This window comes from Parastagonospora nodorum (assembly GCF_000146915.1).
Source record: "Parastagonospora nodorum SN15 chromosome Unknown scaffold_13, whole genome shotgun sequence".
Classification (NCBI taxonomy): domain Eukaryota; kingdom Fungi; phylum Ascomycota; class Dothideomycetes; order Pleosporales; family Phaeosphaeriaceae; genus Parastagonospora; species Parastagonospora nodorum.
Genome location: NW_001884561.1, coordinates 996,318 through 1,011,419, shown reverse-complemented (window position 1 = coordinate 1,011,419; position 15,102 = coordinate 996,318). Strand labels below are relative to the sequence as shown.

The window sequence follows — 15,102 nt, the reverse complement described above, 5'->3', positions numbered from 1 at the left end:
CAGCGACGTAAGGGAATAAAAAGTGTACATTATAAAAAGGGACAAAACGAATCAGAGAGTCGAGGGCGAGCGTTTTCGGGGTTTGTAGGGCAGCTGCGAGCCGGAGCTGATTGAATGCTTCTTGTCGCGTATTTGTAGCATGGGTGCGGGTTCTTGGTTCTTTACTGAACGAATGGCAGACACGGCAAGGGTCGCGAGAGTGAGGATCTCGGCCGTTGCGGCGCCAATGGCAGTATAGAATGCGACGCCCTGAGGTATTGTTAGCAGCTGTTGCCTGGTGGGGCTGGGGCTCGGGCTGGGGTTGGGAGAGACTAACCTGCTCCTCGCAGACTGCGCGGTACTGGAACCGGCCATTACTCAATACGTTCTTGTTGGTGCACGAGTAGCGACCCAGGCTGGCTTTGCTGGCCTTGTCGAGCAGGTGGAAGACGACAATGGCGGTGATCCAGAGAATGACGCCGAAGCTCCCAGCAATGATGCGGTAGGCATCACGTGAGCGAATGGGTCGGCGGAAGGAGCGCTTGAGCGAGAGCGAGAGGATGGCAACCGAGGCGAGGAAGTTCGCGGCGGCGATGGCGAGCAGGACGATGGTGGGGGCGAGGTTGGTGTGAGCAGGCCATGTCAATGGGGATTTCTCCGCTGCGCAGGTTCCAGGTAGCGGTTGCCACGATAGATTTCGAGGGGTGTGGACCCAGCATGCAGACGACGGCGCCACTGAGGACGATGATGAGAAGGCGCAGACCATGAGCGGACCCCTGCTGAGCCAATGCGCCCCGCGGCACGATGGGCCAGGTCGAGAGGCATATGCGCGCTCAGGGCGTTTCGGGCAGCGCTCGGAGACTGTGCACGACGTAGTTCTGGGGCTTTTCGGGAAAGATTGGGGCGCTGAAGGGCTTTGGGATGTTGAAGGGTGCGAGGGGCGGCGGCGAGGCGGGGACGTTGCGTGGTCTGTAGTCGGGGAGACGAGGCAAGTGGTGGTGGTGGCTGTGTGAGTGGTGGTCGAGGACGCAATGTACGCTCTGGCCATAGTCCCGTGGAGCGTCTGTCGGTCTGCGCGGGCGTGACGGGACGGCGTGCCTGAGGTCGTGGGCGGAAGAGTGAGGGCCCAGGCAAGCAACGAGTGTGGTGTCGGTGACAGAGAGGGTGACAGAGAGGGTGGAGAGCGTGGAGAGCGTGGAGAGCGTGTCTCGTCGAGGGAGAGTGCCAGGCGCGGCGGCGAGGAATTACTGACGGACATTGTCGCTGGAAGGGGCGCGGCTTTAGACCAAACGAGGTTGGCGGCACGTCTGGAGGCTGAGCTTCGGGCTATTGTTGAACACCACCAAGATCTGCACTGCAAACACTGGCTCTGCGCTGCAGCACATGCCTTGGGCGTTGTCTGTCTGCGTCCACGTCTCGCTGGGCGTCTCACAGTCTGCTCCTGTCACTGCTGCATCGCCCACGGACAGTGTGAGTAAGCACCCAAGCCTGTACAAGCAGCGCAGCGTCTTGTTTGCAGAATCATCCACTGTTGAGCGCAAGGCTAGGCCTGCCACCCCGGAATAGCGACTGTGGCGGCTGGCCTGCATTATTGGCTGCACGTTTCGAAACTGCGCCGCAAGCAAGCACTGCGCTCTCACTCAGCACATGCACCGCCAGCCTCCGATGCTGCCCCCCCCAAGGCCGACTTGTCCATCCAGACTGTCTGCTATCACAGCGCCCTCAAAGCCTCCTCGAGAGAAGCCGCCTCGCATCGCAAACCCATCTCTCACCATTTCTTCATTTGTCTCAACAGCACGCGACGCGCGTTCATCGTTAATTGGGCGTCCAATCATGTGTCGTCTGCGACAGGGGGGTGCGGCCCGTGGTTGTGGCTTTGCGAAGAGTGTCTTGCAGCAGTTTCGTGCTGAGGAACCATGCGCTTGACCTGCCACCGCGAACCCCATAGCAACCCCGTAGGACAAGAGATTGCATGTGGATCCGGTTTTTCTTCAACAATCTTGACTGCCTCGTCATCCTCCTGAAGCAATGCCAAGACATTGCGTCCCGCCCCACGAGCTATGGCTGCACCTCATACCAAGTATTCTTCATGACCTGTTCTGTTCGCTGGTGCTCGCTGGTGCGCATGCTGATTAACATTCGTGCATACATGCAGCATGCATCGATTCGATCCAAACTCCTCCTTGGCGGGAGAGACTGCCGCAGCAACCCACTTTCAGAACTCATCATGACCACTCCTCCCCTGCTGTTGTCGTCACCGTGCAGTCGTCATCCATGTCTCAGAGTCCTCTACCCCCACATTCGAGTAATGCACCCGGCACACGGCGCACCTGCTTCACCCTTGGCTGCGCACAACGGCAATTGACCTCTAGCTACTTTCCCCATAGGGCAGCCGCAACAGACCATACCAGCAGCGCCCACTCCTACTGCTTACATGTCTCCAAGACTGAAGAGGCCCTGGTAGCTAGCACTTGTTCTGAGGAGCTCTCTCTTTTCTTCCTCCCACGTGACCCTTGTAGAGTCATCCTTCACAGCTTGCATCACTGTATCGAGCATCGCGACCGTCTCCTGCATCTCCGCCTTGACCTCATCAACATGTCTGAGGTTGGATGCTTCTTCCATGCACCTTCTCCAGCACAAGCACAATCCCACCATGACTGCTCCACGATGCCCAGGTATCCTAGGCCATGCGTTCTGCATCACTGCTTGAAGGGCCTTCAATGTGGCTAGCGTCAACTCTTTGTGGCTGACAATGAATGGCTCCTGAAGCAACGTCGACAACAATGGGATAAGCGTACGCAAGTGCTTAACCGATTCTATGCCCAAGTGCCTCAAAACAAGTGGCACATGTCGCGTGATGACTGCAGCAAGTTCCGGGTGCGCCCAAGGTTTGGGAAAGTGACCTAGTGGTGCGAGTATGCCCTCACGTACAACCTTATCGAGAAGACCAGTTCTTGTGCTCCCTTTGCCACTTTCCACGGGAAGAAGCAGCGCAAGTGCTGTGAGTGTGGGGAAAAGCTCATTGAAGAGTTGAACAGCCTCGGGTTCCGGTGTCAGGGAAGGTATGTATGTAAAGAACGGTAGCAGCGCCTCGGCAAAGACATTGTGGTACCCCGCTGTCGCTCGAGGAAATCCGCAGAATTCTGTCCCAATCCTGCCTTTTTCCTTGATCCATCCCCACTGGCTGTCTGTTGTAGGCTCTCCAGTAATCCGCCAAGTAGGTGGCATCCTCTGGCTTTCCATGTTGTGTCCATATCGTCAATCATCTTCAAGATAGGAGGGACCAGCAAATGCCACCTTGCCTCCTTCTCTTTCCGGCTCATCGCACCAATCGACCATCGCAGTAGATCTAGAACGTACTGGCTACCCGGGTCCTTCCAAGGCGCTGGCTGACGCGACCTTTCGAGTGTGTTCAGATTGGTTTTATTCTGCGGGAAGAAGGGTGGAATGGTAAGTTCAAGGAAGTGCGAGGCGAGGCGGAAGGGAAGCTCACTGTCAGTCTGCTTTTCTCGTGACGCTCGCACCGCCTCGATGGCTGCATCCGCATCTATTGAATCGGGATTGCGGAGTTGCCATGCCATCACCACGTCAAGGGCATCTTTCATCCAAGGGCCGGGCTTGGTACCGAGAGCCTTTGCAAGATCTGTGCCCTTTAAGAGCGGCTTGAAAGTATCCACATCAAGTATGTCGTGCTTAGCAAGCTGGTTGAGGAAAGCAGCATAAGAGCCTAGAATATCTGTCGACTATGAGTAATGTGCATGCACCACCTGGCCGCCTCATACTGACCTTCTTTGGAGCTTTGTCCTTGCACGACCTCATACACAAGATTGAAGAAGACCTGTGTCCGCCATGTTGAGCCCCAACGACGCAAGGCCATACCGAGTATATCTCGGCCTGTAGGGTTGTCTGCGGGGTTGATCGTGTCAGGTCGACGAAGTCCTTTTGCGCATTGCGCGACCATAGCCCGGACTTCCTCGCCATGCCCCAAGGACGCAGCCACAACGTCGCAGACTTTGTTTGGCGCCTTGAACCCCTCTCGCGCTACAAGATAGGCTGCAAAGAATGGCCTTTGTGTCGGTTTGGTGTGAGGCACAGTCGGTCGCATCGGCCCATGGCATTACTGTAGCGCAGATCCAAGCAAGGTACTTCTCGTCTGCATCTCGGAAAAGCGTGTCCTTTGATGCTTGCTGGGATTTCTGGTCGACCATCAAACACCGAATCCACAAAGTTGTAGGACGACTTGAAGAGCTCAGTCTCGGGATCAGAGGGGAGCACTCTGGTCGGATCGGTAAAGACGGTCTTGTATAGCCCAAAGCGATCAATGAGTTCCAGAGCCATGCGTGGCCGAGGACCCCGGAGCATCTTCTCTAGTTCAATGCCAACTCGTTCCCTGCTAATTTTGATCTTCAGCACATCTTGAATCTCTGGGTCGCCCATGGCCTTTGCCGTCTCCGCTTCGATCACATAGTCCAGGCGGCTGGCGAAGCGAATCAACCGCAAAACACGTAATGGGTCGTCTTTGAATGTTTGGGTAGGTTCCAGAGGTGTGCGAATGAGTTTTGCTGCCATGTCGTTGAACCCTTGCTGTGTGAAGTCCTCAACTTCACATGTGTGCAGATTGTAGAACATGGCATTGATAGTCGCGTCCCGGCGCATAGCGTCTTCTTCTGCTGTGCCAAATTCCATCTGAGGGTTACGGGAGACTTCATTGTACGTCTCTTTCCTCAAATTGACAAGGTCCAGGTCGATGCCCATGATCTTGGTGGTGGCAGTCTCGAGATTCTTCGACTTTTCGGGATTGGCCTCAATCTTGTGGAGACCGGGGGCTATATTCTTACTCTTTTCATGTGCTTTCGATTGATCGTCTTTTCCAAGCAGGTCGTGCTTCTCCGCGTGGCCGGGGATCTCGAGGTACTCCTGCATCTTCAGGCCAAAGTGCTCGCCAGTCATGTTGTTGATGGCGAGATCAATGTCTTGGCTTCCGACCTTGAGCAGCTTATCCCGGACCCATCCTCCTGTCCAGCGCAGCGTAGTTTTCTGTCTTGCGAGCTCCTCAGGTACCTCTACTCCAGTCATGTCTTCTTTGGCGGGCGCATCATCGATGTATGCGGCCACATCTAGAAGGAGCCGCCGCAGCTTGGACTCAACCTCTGTAAGCTCAAGCTGTACACCGGGCCCTGATTCCGTGGCCATGCTGCCGTAAGGCTTGATGAGTAGGATTTGTGGCGCCTCAATCACTCGCCTTTTGGTGCTCTGATCTTGGCGGTCTAACGAAAGACTCCTCTTGGACATGTGTTGGTGTTGGTGTTGAAGTTGAAGTTGAAAGCGAGTGGCCCAGAGATTTTGCGTTGAGTTAAGCTGTCGTGCCCACCGGGCCTTGGGTGGAGCAAAGTCACGTTTGCAGAGGGGGGAAATTATGTGCGGTGAAGGAATACGGCAGGCTCGACTCATCAAAGGCATCCACGTATGTGAGTCAGATGGCGATGCCCGCAGAGTGAGTGAGCTTCCGCAGCTGCGGTAAAAGAGCGACTTTGAGTTGAATCTAGGCGACGGAGGTGGTGTTGTGCGGTGCTGTGGAGGAGCATGGAGATGGCGGATTTCGTCCAGTCAGAAAGCTCAGCGGCCGCAACGACCACGGTCACGCACGTCGCATCGTCAACGGGCAGCCCGTACAAGCAGCCCCACACGACAATCATAGCGACTACGGGCCCAGACCAAAGGGGAGCATACGCAGCATACGCAGCATACATGCCGACAGCGTCCGTCAACCTGCGCGCATCCAACACCCCGCGGGCGCCTCGCCCTAGCTTCTCATGACGCCGCCTCAGGATGCCACGCCGAAGCCCCCAAACTATGCGGCCAACCTGGAGGCCCCGATGACGCTGCCCAAACAGCGCGCATCGCCCGCCTCGTCGCTCGCCTCCCTGCCCGTCCGAAGATCGAACCCGAGCCTGTCGAAACTGTTCGAGTCGACCACGAGCCTGTCCACGTCCAGGCCCAGCTCCGGCACCGCAACACCAACTGCCTCTGTAGTGCCCGGGTCCGTCTTCTCGCCTGGGCCACGGCTGAGCGGCACAGGCACGCCCAACAGCCTGCCTGCGGGCGTCTCGGACGAGCACAGGACGCTCATACAGCGCGCCTTTGTGCCGCACATTGCAGTGCTCGCCGATGCGCAGACCGAGGAGCTGGTGCAGGCAAAGGGCATAGATGGAGGTCTGCTGCAACTCCTGCGGCCCTTTGCCGAGTCGGTGCCGGGCAAGGTCACCATCAGAGACAGCATCGGGGCTAGCAAGAGCTGGGACGACTTTGGCGTGCGCTTCATTGCCGTGGATGATGCCTACCCAGATCTGCGCGGAGACGCAGGGGCAGGCCAGAGGACGTCGACGAGCTCCATCCAGCGGAGAACACGAAGGACAGGTGGCGATGTGGCCCAGGTGGAAGAGCTGGTCGACCGCCATCTGCAGTATTCCGAGTTCAACCGCCAGGATCCCGTGTCCGACTACCTCAACAAGGGCCAGCTGGCACCGCCGACTGAGAGTACATCGTCCCCTTTCCACACCCTATACCTGCGTCGCTTGCTCTCCGGACTGCCTGTCGTGCCTCACGAGACCTTCTCACATCCAGTCGCTGGCATCATAGCCATCAGCTCGCGGAACCCTCACCCCATCGAGGAGCTACGACGCCTGTACAACAGGCAACATGATGGTGATTTGCGCTTTCCGCAATGGGTCGAGAATGATTTCCTACGCTACTATGTACTCATACACGACGAAGAAACGGGCGACATTGCCAAGTCGAATCAAACCTTCGACTCGATGAAACGCCATTTCGGCCTGCACTGCCATCTGCTTCGACTCAAGAGCCAGCCCACTATACCCTCCGATGATGACAGCGTGCGTGTGCCCACATGCGAATGGATGTCTGCTTCGGAAGAGCTAGCAGAGATCCAGAAGCGAGGTATGTTTGGCTGTAGAGAGATTGCTGGGCTGGACTCGCACGAGCTGCACGCTGACCTTACTGCACAGAAACAACCGACGACATTACGGATCCCACGCCATATCTGCCTGACTCCGACATAGGTAGTCTGCGCACCTTCATCCGCGAACTCGTGACACAATCCATCATCCCAAACATGGAGCGCAGTGTCGCAACCTGGAATGAGCAGATTCTCTCTCGGCGGCGAGGGCTTTCAGGCCGCTTCATGTCACTCAGCAAACGGTGGACGCCATTTGGCAGCTCTCGAAACAGCTCGTCTTCGCTCACCGCCTCGTCCAACTCGAACTACGACAGCCTCCAAGGATTCTATCGCCCTGATTCACCAGAAGCCATCATGAGACGGTTAGCAGACTACTGCTTTATGCTTCGTGATTGGAAATTGGCACTTAGCACTTATGACATTCTGAGAACAGACTTTCAGAATGACAAAGCGTGGCGGCACTATGCTGGCGCCGCAGAGATGGCTGCTCTATCTGCGCTCATGGCCCCGACGCCTCTGTCGTCAAAAGCCCGAGCAGAAAACATTGATGCATGGATCGAAGCCGCTTCCTACTCTTATACTGATCGCCAACGTAGCGCAGCACCATACTATGCCTTACGGACCCTTGCACTCTCCTTTGAGCTCCTACGTCTCCGTGGCTCATCAGCAGCCGATGATGCAGCACGCTGGGCAACGCGTATACTCGAATCCGGGCTTGTCGGCGCAATTGGCCACGCTCTCATCACAGAACGTATATCAGCTTGCTACTCAATACGCACAGGTGTCGGTATGTACAAGCTTGGTAGCCGTAAACGAAAAGCCGCCTTCTGGGCTGTTCTTGCCTCGGAGCACTGGTGGCGCCTCGAGAAGTCCCTGCAAGCCGAAAAATGTCTCGATTCTGCGTTGAATTTATACAATGTACACTTGGAGAGCCAAACAGGCGCCAAGAACAGTGTGGCACTTCCCACTGAGGAGATGCAACGATTTGTGGACGACTTAAGGCAGCAGATCATGGGTCTCCGCATGACAAACCAGGGTTACGGTATGGAGCAAGCAGGCTACAATGAAGACGACATACAAAGCCCTGAGGTCGAGGAAGCAACCGAGACTTTGGACACGAGCCCACGGCTACATAGGAAGTCGCTGATAGGGGCAGCGGCACCGTCACTCGATGGTGGGCCATTGAGCCCGGCGCTTGAGAGGCCGAAAGAGCAACTAGATCCGAGAGGCGAAGGGTTTGAATAGACAGTTGCAAGTAATACGAGTCGTTCAGCGAGTGGCTGACTAGCATGGCATTGGCGTTAGAATTAGTTGGTAGATAATGCAGCAATGTATGACGTCCGCAATGAGGGCAGCCATTACCTATTGTATCCATGAATGTTGTCACTAGGTGTGGAAACCCCAAGTACAATACGTTGATCAAGCACCGCTTGATCCAACAGCTTGCATCAACACAACAAGGCTTAAGACTAGAAGATTCTGAAAGATGCATTCGTGTTCTAACTACATTCCAAATGCTCTCGAGATCACTTCGCAAAATAAACGCCAATACCAGATTCAAGACGTAGGCCCAAGCACTTTGGCACCCGTCATCTTGCTGGCAAATGCAACAGTGTAGCCGTTACCGTGCTTGTATGCTATGCAAATCATGACTCAAGACAAGAATAACCATCCAGGCTATGCAGGGTAATGGAATGGGGTATCATCAACTCATTCGTATCCTAACTTCATCCAACGTGGTGCTCTATCACGACGTTACAGTCGTCAGTGTTTCGTTCAAGGGTTTCGTTGCCGGCGGAGGCGGCAAAGGCGGGGCTGCCAACATAGGTGAGGGAGAGGACGTTCGGGATGGCAAGGGAGAAGCGTCTGTGGTTCGGAGACCGCGGAGCTTGATGGTCAACTTCTGCGGCTTGACGTAGTTCTCTGGCGGTGGGACATGTGCTTGTGATTGCTGTGATGCCATGGGTCCGTTCGACTCGTCCGACGAGCTTTCGGTGCCCTCTGGTGTGGAATCCGAGTCAAACAATGGGAGAGGCGAACGGCGCTTTCTGGCCCGCCGACGCTGGTCGTCGTCGTCACCGTCTACACTGGGGCTGGGGCGCTTCTTCGAGATCATCTCTGGTACGATATGGACTTCGGGCTTCCCTGTATGGGGCCCTGCTAGGTTGCGGACAGAGGAGTAGTGTTCCCAGGTCTGCATCAGGATGAGCGTGTGTGATGACCATGGCTAGCTATCGACTTACGTGATATGCAATGTGGAGTGTTTGTCGATCGTCTGCAGCGGAGGGATCGTCACCAATAGTGTAGTGTACCCGAGGCGAGAAGAGGTAGGTGTAGTCAGCCTGCCAGAGGCGAACGTGGACATTTAGAGCCGACGCAAACGCGGAAACTTCCATGTTGTCAGCCCACTCGCCGGGCTGTCCCATCTTCTCGACGTGTTCCTCAAACTGCTGTTGCAGCTGCTCTTCGGTAAAATATGTTGTGTCGATGCGCGTGGGCACAGCAGTGGTGGTCTTGCGTTTAGGATTTCTCCGCACGCTATTAACTGCCATGTACTGGCGGTAGAAGTCTGAGTTGTCTCGCATATGCTCGATGGTTGCAGTACGCAGGACCTCGTGCATTTCTTGGTGGCCAAAGAGCTGGTCGGACAAGGCGTTGAATAGACAGTTGCCTTGGACCATGTCAGCCTTAGTCAGGTTGTGTAGAGAGAACACTCGGCTCACCATCGCCTCTGATCTCACCAGCATAGAGGGCATTGGCCTCTAGCACGGGGAACTCGGGTGAGTTCGCTCGTTGCTTGCGGGGCGCCATGTGAACAGCTGTTGACAGCACGAGACAGGAGACGTCGGGGTATCAAGGGGTGGGTCAGGTGGAGGTACCGCAATCATTGAGAAGAAAATATAGGCTATATGGATCGAGTGCAAGAGCAAAAAAATCAAACTCCAGCCACCTCGGAGGTGAATGAGGGCGGCGGTGAATGTGTACCTAAGAGCTGTCGAAATGGTGACGGCAAGCAAGGCCTCAGCGCCGCAGCAGGGATAGCTTTCTCGTAGCTCGCTCGCGCCAAGGGATTGATTGACACTCCTGGGAGCCTTAGTCAGAGGGCAAGCCAAAACAAACGGATGCGGCCTGAAGAACGTTGAGGCTCGCGAGCAGTATAAGAAGTGTTCCCAAGTCCTACGACCGAATGGGATGGTGAAAATTCACAAACCTTCGGGAGCAGAAAAGTGATGTCACCCTGGCCTAGTGTCCCTATAACCGCCGAAACGGGGCGCCCTGGCGAGGTCGAAATTCGCGTGTGGAGAGTTGGTGGTGGAAAAGCAGATGCGTAGCTGTGCGGACACGTGGTTGATTATATACAGGCTGTAGTAGTCATTCAAAGGTCCATGAGGAGGCTCAAACACGCATGTAAACAAAGCTCTTCAACGCGTCTCGTGCCATTCAGTGTGCGGGTGTCCGGTGCCTTGGCCAATCAGCGCGAAGGGAAGAGGCTGGATGACCCCACCAAATTCACAAGACAGACCGCTTTTCGCGACCCACTACAGGTGAAGGGCATGCTCAGATTTCGGTCCCTTGAAGAGCGTTTTTGCACATGCTGGCGTGTATCGTGGTAGCGCTCAGCTGATAGCCTGCCATAGGTATACTCGGCGCTGTGCTCGAGGCGAGTACTGAGACCAACCGACAGACCCATACACTGGCATCAACAGCTCCTGGTACTGACCGGTTCCTTTGTTGTGTTCGTGTGATCTCTCTGCAGGCTGTCCTGATACTTTCCGAGTCAATGCTCCGGTATGGCAGGTATCAACTGTCATGAGCAAACCTTGATGCGCGTATGCTTCAACTTCTGAGCTGTGATATATCGAAGGTGGCGTGCACTTGTAGAATTCGAGACTATATAATTGGCCTTATTGACTTCCATATGATAAGGTCCTCTTGCAGGTGGTCTTACACCTGAACACCTGTTCGTTCGAAGGTGACCTTTTCACCCAAAGGACTCCGCACATGTCCTCCTGATCTGGTTCGACAAGATGGCTCTGATCACGACTGCGCATCCCCAAAATCAACCAAAGCTCAACGCAGCAGCAGGAACCACTGCAAACAAACCTGTGTTCGCATCTCCTTAGTGTCGGGTCGAACCGTGACGCAGCTCCCTGTGATCTATTCCATGTCACCACATATAATGGAAAGTGAGCACGGTGCTTGAATGTATACACAGAGCCTTGCCTTCGCAGTCGAAGCCTTGCGACACTGTTTATAGCTTCAGGCTATTGGATGGGCTGCCTCCTGTTGCACCTTGATCGCATTCTATCGTAGGTGAGAACTTTTGGCATGACTTTGCTTTAATTGCAGACTCGCCCGTGATTCTATTCATGCCTCATTGCACTTGGATACAGACAAGTTGAAGACTTAGCGGCTTATTCAGGTCGCTGTTGGTACTTGTCCGGTACTCCGAATTTGCGTGCGTCGTGCTTCAGTCATTGCTGAAGAGTCACAAGCGGAAGATGCAGCGGCAGTTTCCCTGTCGGTCCTGTCAGACATGGCTAATCTACTGACAGCCAATTGTACACCTTACAGTCATACGCGGGCTGCGAGGCGGTCACAATTCTGCCACGATTTTCATCGATGAATATGCGGAGACGATTTTTCCCCATTCAGCTTAGTCGAAAGTGGCTTAGCGCGACTCTGGGCCGACTGCGGAAGCTGCGCTTCAGTCGTCATGGCTATTTTTCTGTTTGACTCACTTAGCTATAGGACCGGCCTTCAAATAGCGATCCCTTCCCGCCCTTCCTCCAAGTCACCAATTCCACACTTTCAATCGCAAACATGTGTCCTTCTTGTAACGGCGCCGAGACCAACGGCAATAGCAATGGCACTGCTGCTAACGCAACGAACGGCGACAGCCGTGATTGCTTTACCTCCATCAAGTCTGCTCACAATCCCCATCCGTCTCACAAGTCTTCGCCGTACGCTCCCGTAGGCGATTTCCTCTCAAATGTGAGCCGGTTCAAGATCATCGGTACGTCATTGGGCTTCGAGCGCGATCGGAGGTGTGCACAAGTGTAGCAGATACCTCGTCCCCGCACTCGCAACAACGTGCGAACCATAATAGTTTCTGACTTATCCTGCAGAGAGCACTCTACGTGAGGGTGAACAATTTGCGAATGCCTACTTCGATCTTGAAGCCAAGATCAAGATTGCCAAGGCTCTCGACGAGTTCGGTGTAGACTGTACGGCTCTCCTCTGCGGCACGCGGACTGCACCTTGCTCCTGCTGACCGCCATGATAGACATAGAATTGACCAGCCCTGCTGCCTCGGAGCAATCAAGAAGGGATTGTGAGGCCATTTGCAAGCTCGGGGTAAGTTTCGCTTGGGCAACAGCAAATTTGGACACGTGCTGATCAATGGTGTAGCTGAAAGCCAAGATCCTCACCCACGTGCGATGCCATCTCGACGATGCCAAGATCGCTGTTGAAACTGGTGTTGACGGTCTCGACGTCGTTATCGGAACCTCGAGTTATCTGCGCGAACACAGCCATGGCAAAGACATGACATACATCAAGAACACGGCGCTAGAGGTCATCGAGTTTGTGAAGAGCAAGGGCAAGGAGATTCGTTTCAGCTCCGAGGACTCGTTCAGATCAGATCTTGTGGACCTCCTTTCCATCTACAGCGCCGTGGACAAGGTCGGTGTCAATCGTGTGGGTATTGCCGACACTGTTGGCTGCGCAAGCCCACGCCAGGTGTACGATTTGGTCAGGACCCTCCGTGGCGTGGTCTCATGCGATATTGAGACTCATTTCCACAACGACTCTGGCTGCGCTATTGCAAATGCTTTCTGTGCTCTCGAGGCTGGCGCCACGCACGTTGACACCTCAGTGTTGGGCATTGGTGAGCGTAACGGCATTACGCCTCTCGGCGGATTGATGGCTCGTATGATCGTTGCGGACCGCGACTACGTTCTCAGCAAGTACAACATCAAGAAGCTCAAGGAGGTCGAAGATCTCGTTGCCGATCTTGTCGAGGTTAACATACCTTTCAACAACTATATCACCGGTTTCTGTGCTTTTACCCACAAGGCAGGCATTCATGCCAAGGCCATCCTCAACAACCCCTCCACATACGAGATCATCAACCCCCAGGATTTCGGCATGTCCCGCTATGTCCACTTCGCCAGCAGAATTACTGGCTGGAATGCTATCAAGAGTCGTGCCGAACAGCTGGGGGTCAAGATGTCTGACGCACAGTACAAGGAGTGTACAGCCAAGATCAAGGCTATTGCGGACGTGCGCAAGATCGCTTTGGACGACACAGACTCGATTATCCGTACATACCATCACAACCTGCACAGTGAAGAAGAGAAGCCGCTTCTGCCAGGCTTGACAGAGGAGGAAGAGAAGAAGTTTGAGGAGGCTGAGAAGGAGCTGAATGGCGTCAAGGAGAAGAGGGATTTGGATGTTGCTGCCGATGCTGAGGCCGAAGTGCCTGAACACAAGAAGACGAGGACGACAACTGTCGCATAGGCTTTTAGAGCTGGCCCATGATGACGCTAGAGTTCATATTTCCTTACACTTCCTGGGATTTCTTTTTAAAATCTGCTACAGACATTCCGGTTCCGGTCACGGAAAAGTTTTTGCTTTGATACCTGTCGCTGGACGAAGCCTGATCGTTCGTCATCAGTGCAGTGTACATAGAATTAAATTCATGAACAATCAGCATTGAAATTCCACCAGTCCTAGTATGCGTAGCGTCATGAAGATGACGAATCAACAGCTGTTTAAATGCGTTTGTCACGGAGCACGCGAGCTTATGTCCGATTCCGTGGCTCCGATTCCGTGGCTCAGCAAGTGATCAGGGTCTAAGGCCAAGGGTCCCCCTTCCGCGCTTCTTTACTTTGGACAGTTATTGCCGCCCCGCGTGCACTGCACCCCCACCAATCTTCTCGAGTCTGTCAACACCTCACACGCTGCCAATATGAGCTCTACTGCTACCGTGACCGAGGCGCCTGCCGTGGTCACTGTCTCTCAACAGCCCGCAATTACTGCTGAGAATGTTCTGCGGCTTTTCCCCGAGGTCAACACAAGTCTGATAGGAGGATCGCACAACTCGGCCACAGAAGACAGCGCCCTCGATGGTTACGATGAGGAGCAAATACGTCTGATGGATGAGGTCTGCATCGTGCTAGACAACGACGATATTCCTATTGGCAGCGCGACCAAGAAGCTATGTAGGTCCACACCAACATAGGTCGAGTTCATGGTCAACAGATACCATGGCGACATTTGAACGGGACATGCAGCATTGACGCTGCAGTAGGTCATCTCATGGAGAATATCGATCGAGGACTCCTTCACCGCGCTTTCTCCGTCTTCCTCTTCGATTCCCAGAACCGACTCCTCCTACAGCAGCGCGCGACCGAGAAGATTACATTTCCTGACATGTGGACAAACACATGCTGCTCGCACCCTCTCGGTATACCCGGTGAGACCGGTGTCGGCCTTGATGCTTCCGTACAGGGCGTGCGTCGAGCGGCAGTGCGCAAGCTGGACCATGAGCTCGGTATCCCGTCTGCGCAAGTGCCCATCGATGACTTCAAGTTCCTTACGCGGATACATTACAAGTCACCTAGTGATGGCAAGTGGGGTGAACATGAGAGTAAGCTTACTCCACCTCGCAGAAGTAGGCTCCTTTGCGTGGACCTAACTACGCGGGGTAGTACATGCAGGACCAGGCTCACATTAATACAGTTGATTATATCCTGTTCATTAAGGCCGATGTCGACCTCAATGTCAACCCCAACGAAGTTCGCGACTCTCGATTTGTTTCCCAGCAAGATCTCAAGGCCATGTTCAAGGACGAGTCGCTGAAGTTCACGCCTTGGTTCAAGTTGATTTGCGAAAGCATGCTGTACGAGTGGTGGGACCATCTCGATTCTGGTCTAGAGAAGTACCTGGGCGAGACAGAGATTCGAAGGATGTGAGATAGACGACGACGAAGGGAACACGTACAACGTGGCATCTACAAGCGCTGCACGCCGGATCATATGGACGTCATTTCGCATAACATCAACTGCGTGCGATTGGGATTGGCGGGTTTCGCCTGGGAAAGTGAGGCGTCATATGCAGACTCGTTTCCCCCTAGCAACTGC

The 15,102-nt window shown here is 54.5% G+C and overlaps 7 protein-coding genes across 7 annotated transcripts; 4 read left to right on the top strand and 3 right to left on the bottom strand.

Annotated features, from left to right (window-relative positions):
* Positions 1–51: 51 nt before the first annotated feature.
* SNOG_08961 (hypothetical protein) lies at positions 52–745 on the bottom strand (the record flags this gene model as incomplete). The annotated part of the gene is made up of 2 exons (XM_001799213.1): positions 52–249; positions 317–745. The coding sequence occupies 2 exons, from the start codon at positions 743–745 to the stop codon at positions 52–54; spliced, it is 627 nt and encodes a 208-aa protein (XP_001799265.1).
* A 1,664-nt stretch (positions 746–2,409) lies between these two features.
* Positions 2,410–5,271, bottom strand: SNOG_08960 (hypothetical protein; the record flags this gene model as incomplete). The annotated part of the gene is made up of 4 exons (XM_001799212.1): positions 2,410–3,122; positions 3,161–3,715; positions 3,766–4,046; positions 4,193–5,271. The coding sequence occupies 4 exons, from the start codon at positions 5,269–5,271 to the stop codon at positions 2,410–2,412; spliced, it is 2,628 nt and encodes an 875-aa protein (XP_001799264.1).
* Positions 5,272–5,395: 124 nt separating this feature from the next.
* On the top strand, positions 5,396–5,786 carry SNOG_08959 (hypothetical protein; the record flags this gene model as incomplete). The annotated part of the gene is made up of 2 exons (XM_001799211.1): positions 5,396–5,473; positions 5,526–5,786. The coding sequence occupies 2 exons, from the start codon at positions 5,396–5,398 to the stop codon at positions 5,784–5,786; spliced, it is 339 nt and encodes a 112-aa protein (XP_001799263.1).
* A 6-nt stretch (positions 5,787–5,792) lies between these two features.
* On the top strand, positions 5,793–8,315 carry SNOG_08958 (hypothetical protein; the record flags this gene model as incomplete). The annotated part of the gene is made up of 2 exons (XM_001799210.1): positions 5,793–6,936; positions 7,005–8,315. The coding sequence occupies 2 exons, from the start codon at positions 5,793–5,795 to the stop codon at positions 8,198–8,200; spliced, it is 2,340 nt and encodes a 779-aa protein (XP_001799262.1). The 3' UTR covers positions 8,201–8,315.
* Positions 8,316–8,682: 367 nt separating this feature from the next.
* SNOG_08957 (hypothetical protein) lies at positions 8,683–9,766 on the bottom strand (the record flags this gene model as incomplete). Its single annotated transcript, XM_001799209.1, has 4 exons — positions 8,683–8,770; positions 8,797–9,149; positions 9,199–9,626; positions 9,679–9,766. 4 exons carry the CDS (start codon positions 9,764–9,766, stop codon positions 8,683–8,685), a joined length of 957 nt encoding a protein of 318 aa, XP_001799261.1.
* A 2,013-nt stretch (positions 9,767–11,779) lies between these two features.
* SNOG_08956 (hypothetical protein) lies at positions 11,780–13,673 on the top strand (the record flags this gene model as incomplete). The annotated part of the gene is made up of 4 exons (XM_001799208.1): positions 11,780–11,972; positions 12,085–12,183; positions 12,243–12,313; positions 12,368–13,673. The coding sequence occupies 4 exons, from the start codon at positions 11,780–11,782 to the stop codon at positions 13,475–13,477; spliced, it is 1,473 nt and encodes a 490-aa protein (XP_001799260.1). The 3' UTR covers positions 13,478–13,673.
* A 255-nt stretch (positions 13,674–13,928) lies between these two features.
* SNOG_08955 (hypothetical protein) lies at positions 13,929–15,096 on the top strand (the record flags this gene model as incomplete). The annotated part of the gene is made up of 3 exons (XM_001799207.1): positions 13,929–14,181; positions 14,271–14,609; positions 14,702–15,096. The coding sequence occupies 3 exons, from the start codon at positions 13,929–13,931 to the stop codon at positions 14,932–14,934; spliced, it is 825 nt and encodes a 274-aa protein (XP_001799259.1). The 3' UTR covers positions 14,935–15,096.
* Positions 15,097–15,102: the final 6 nt, after the last annotated feature.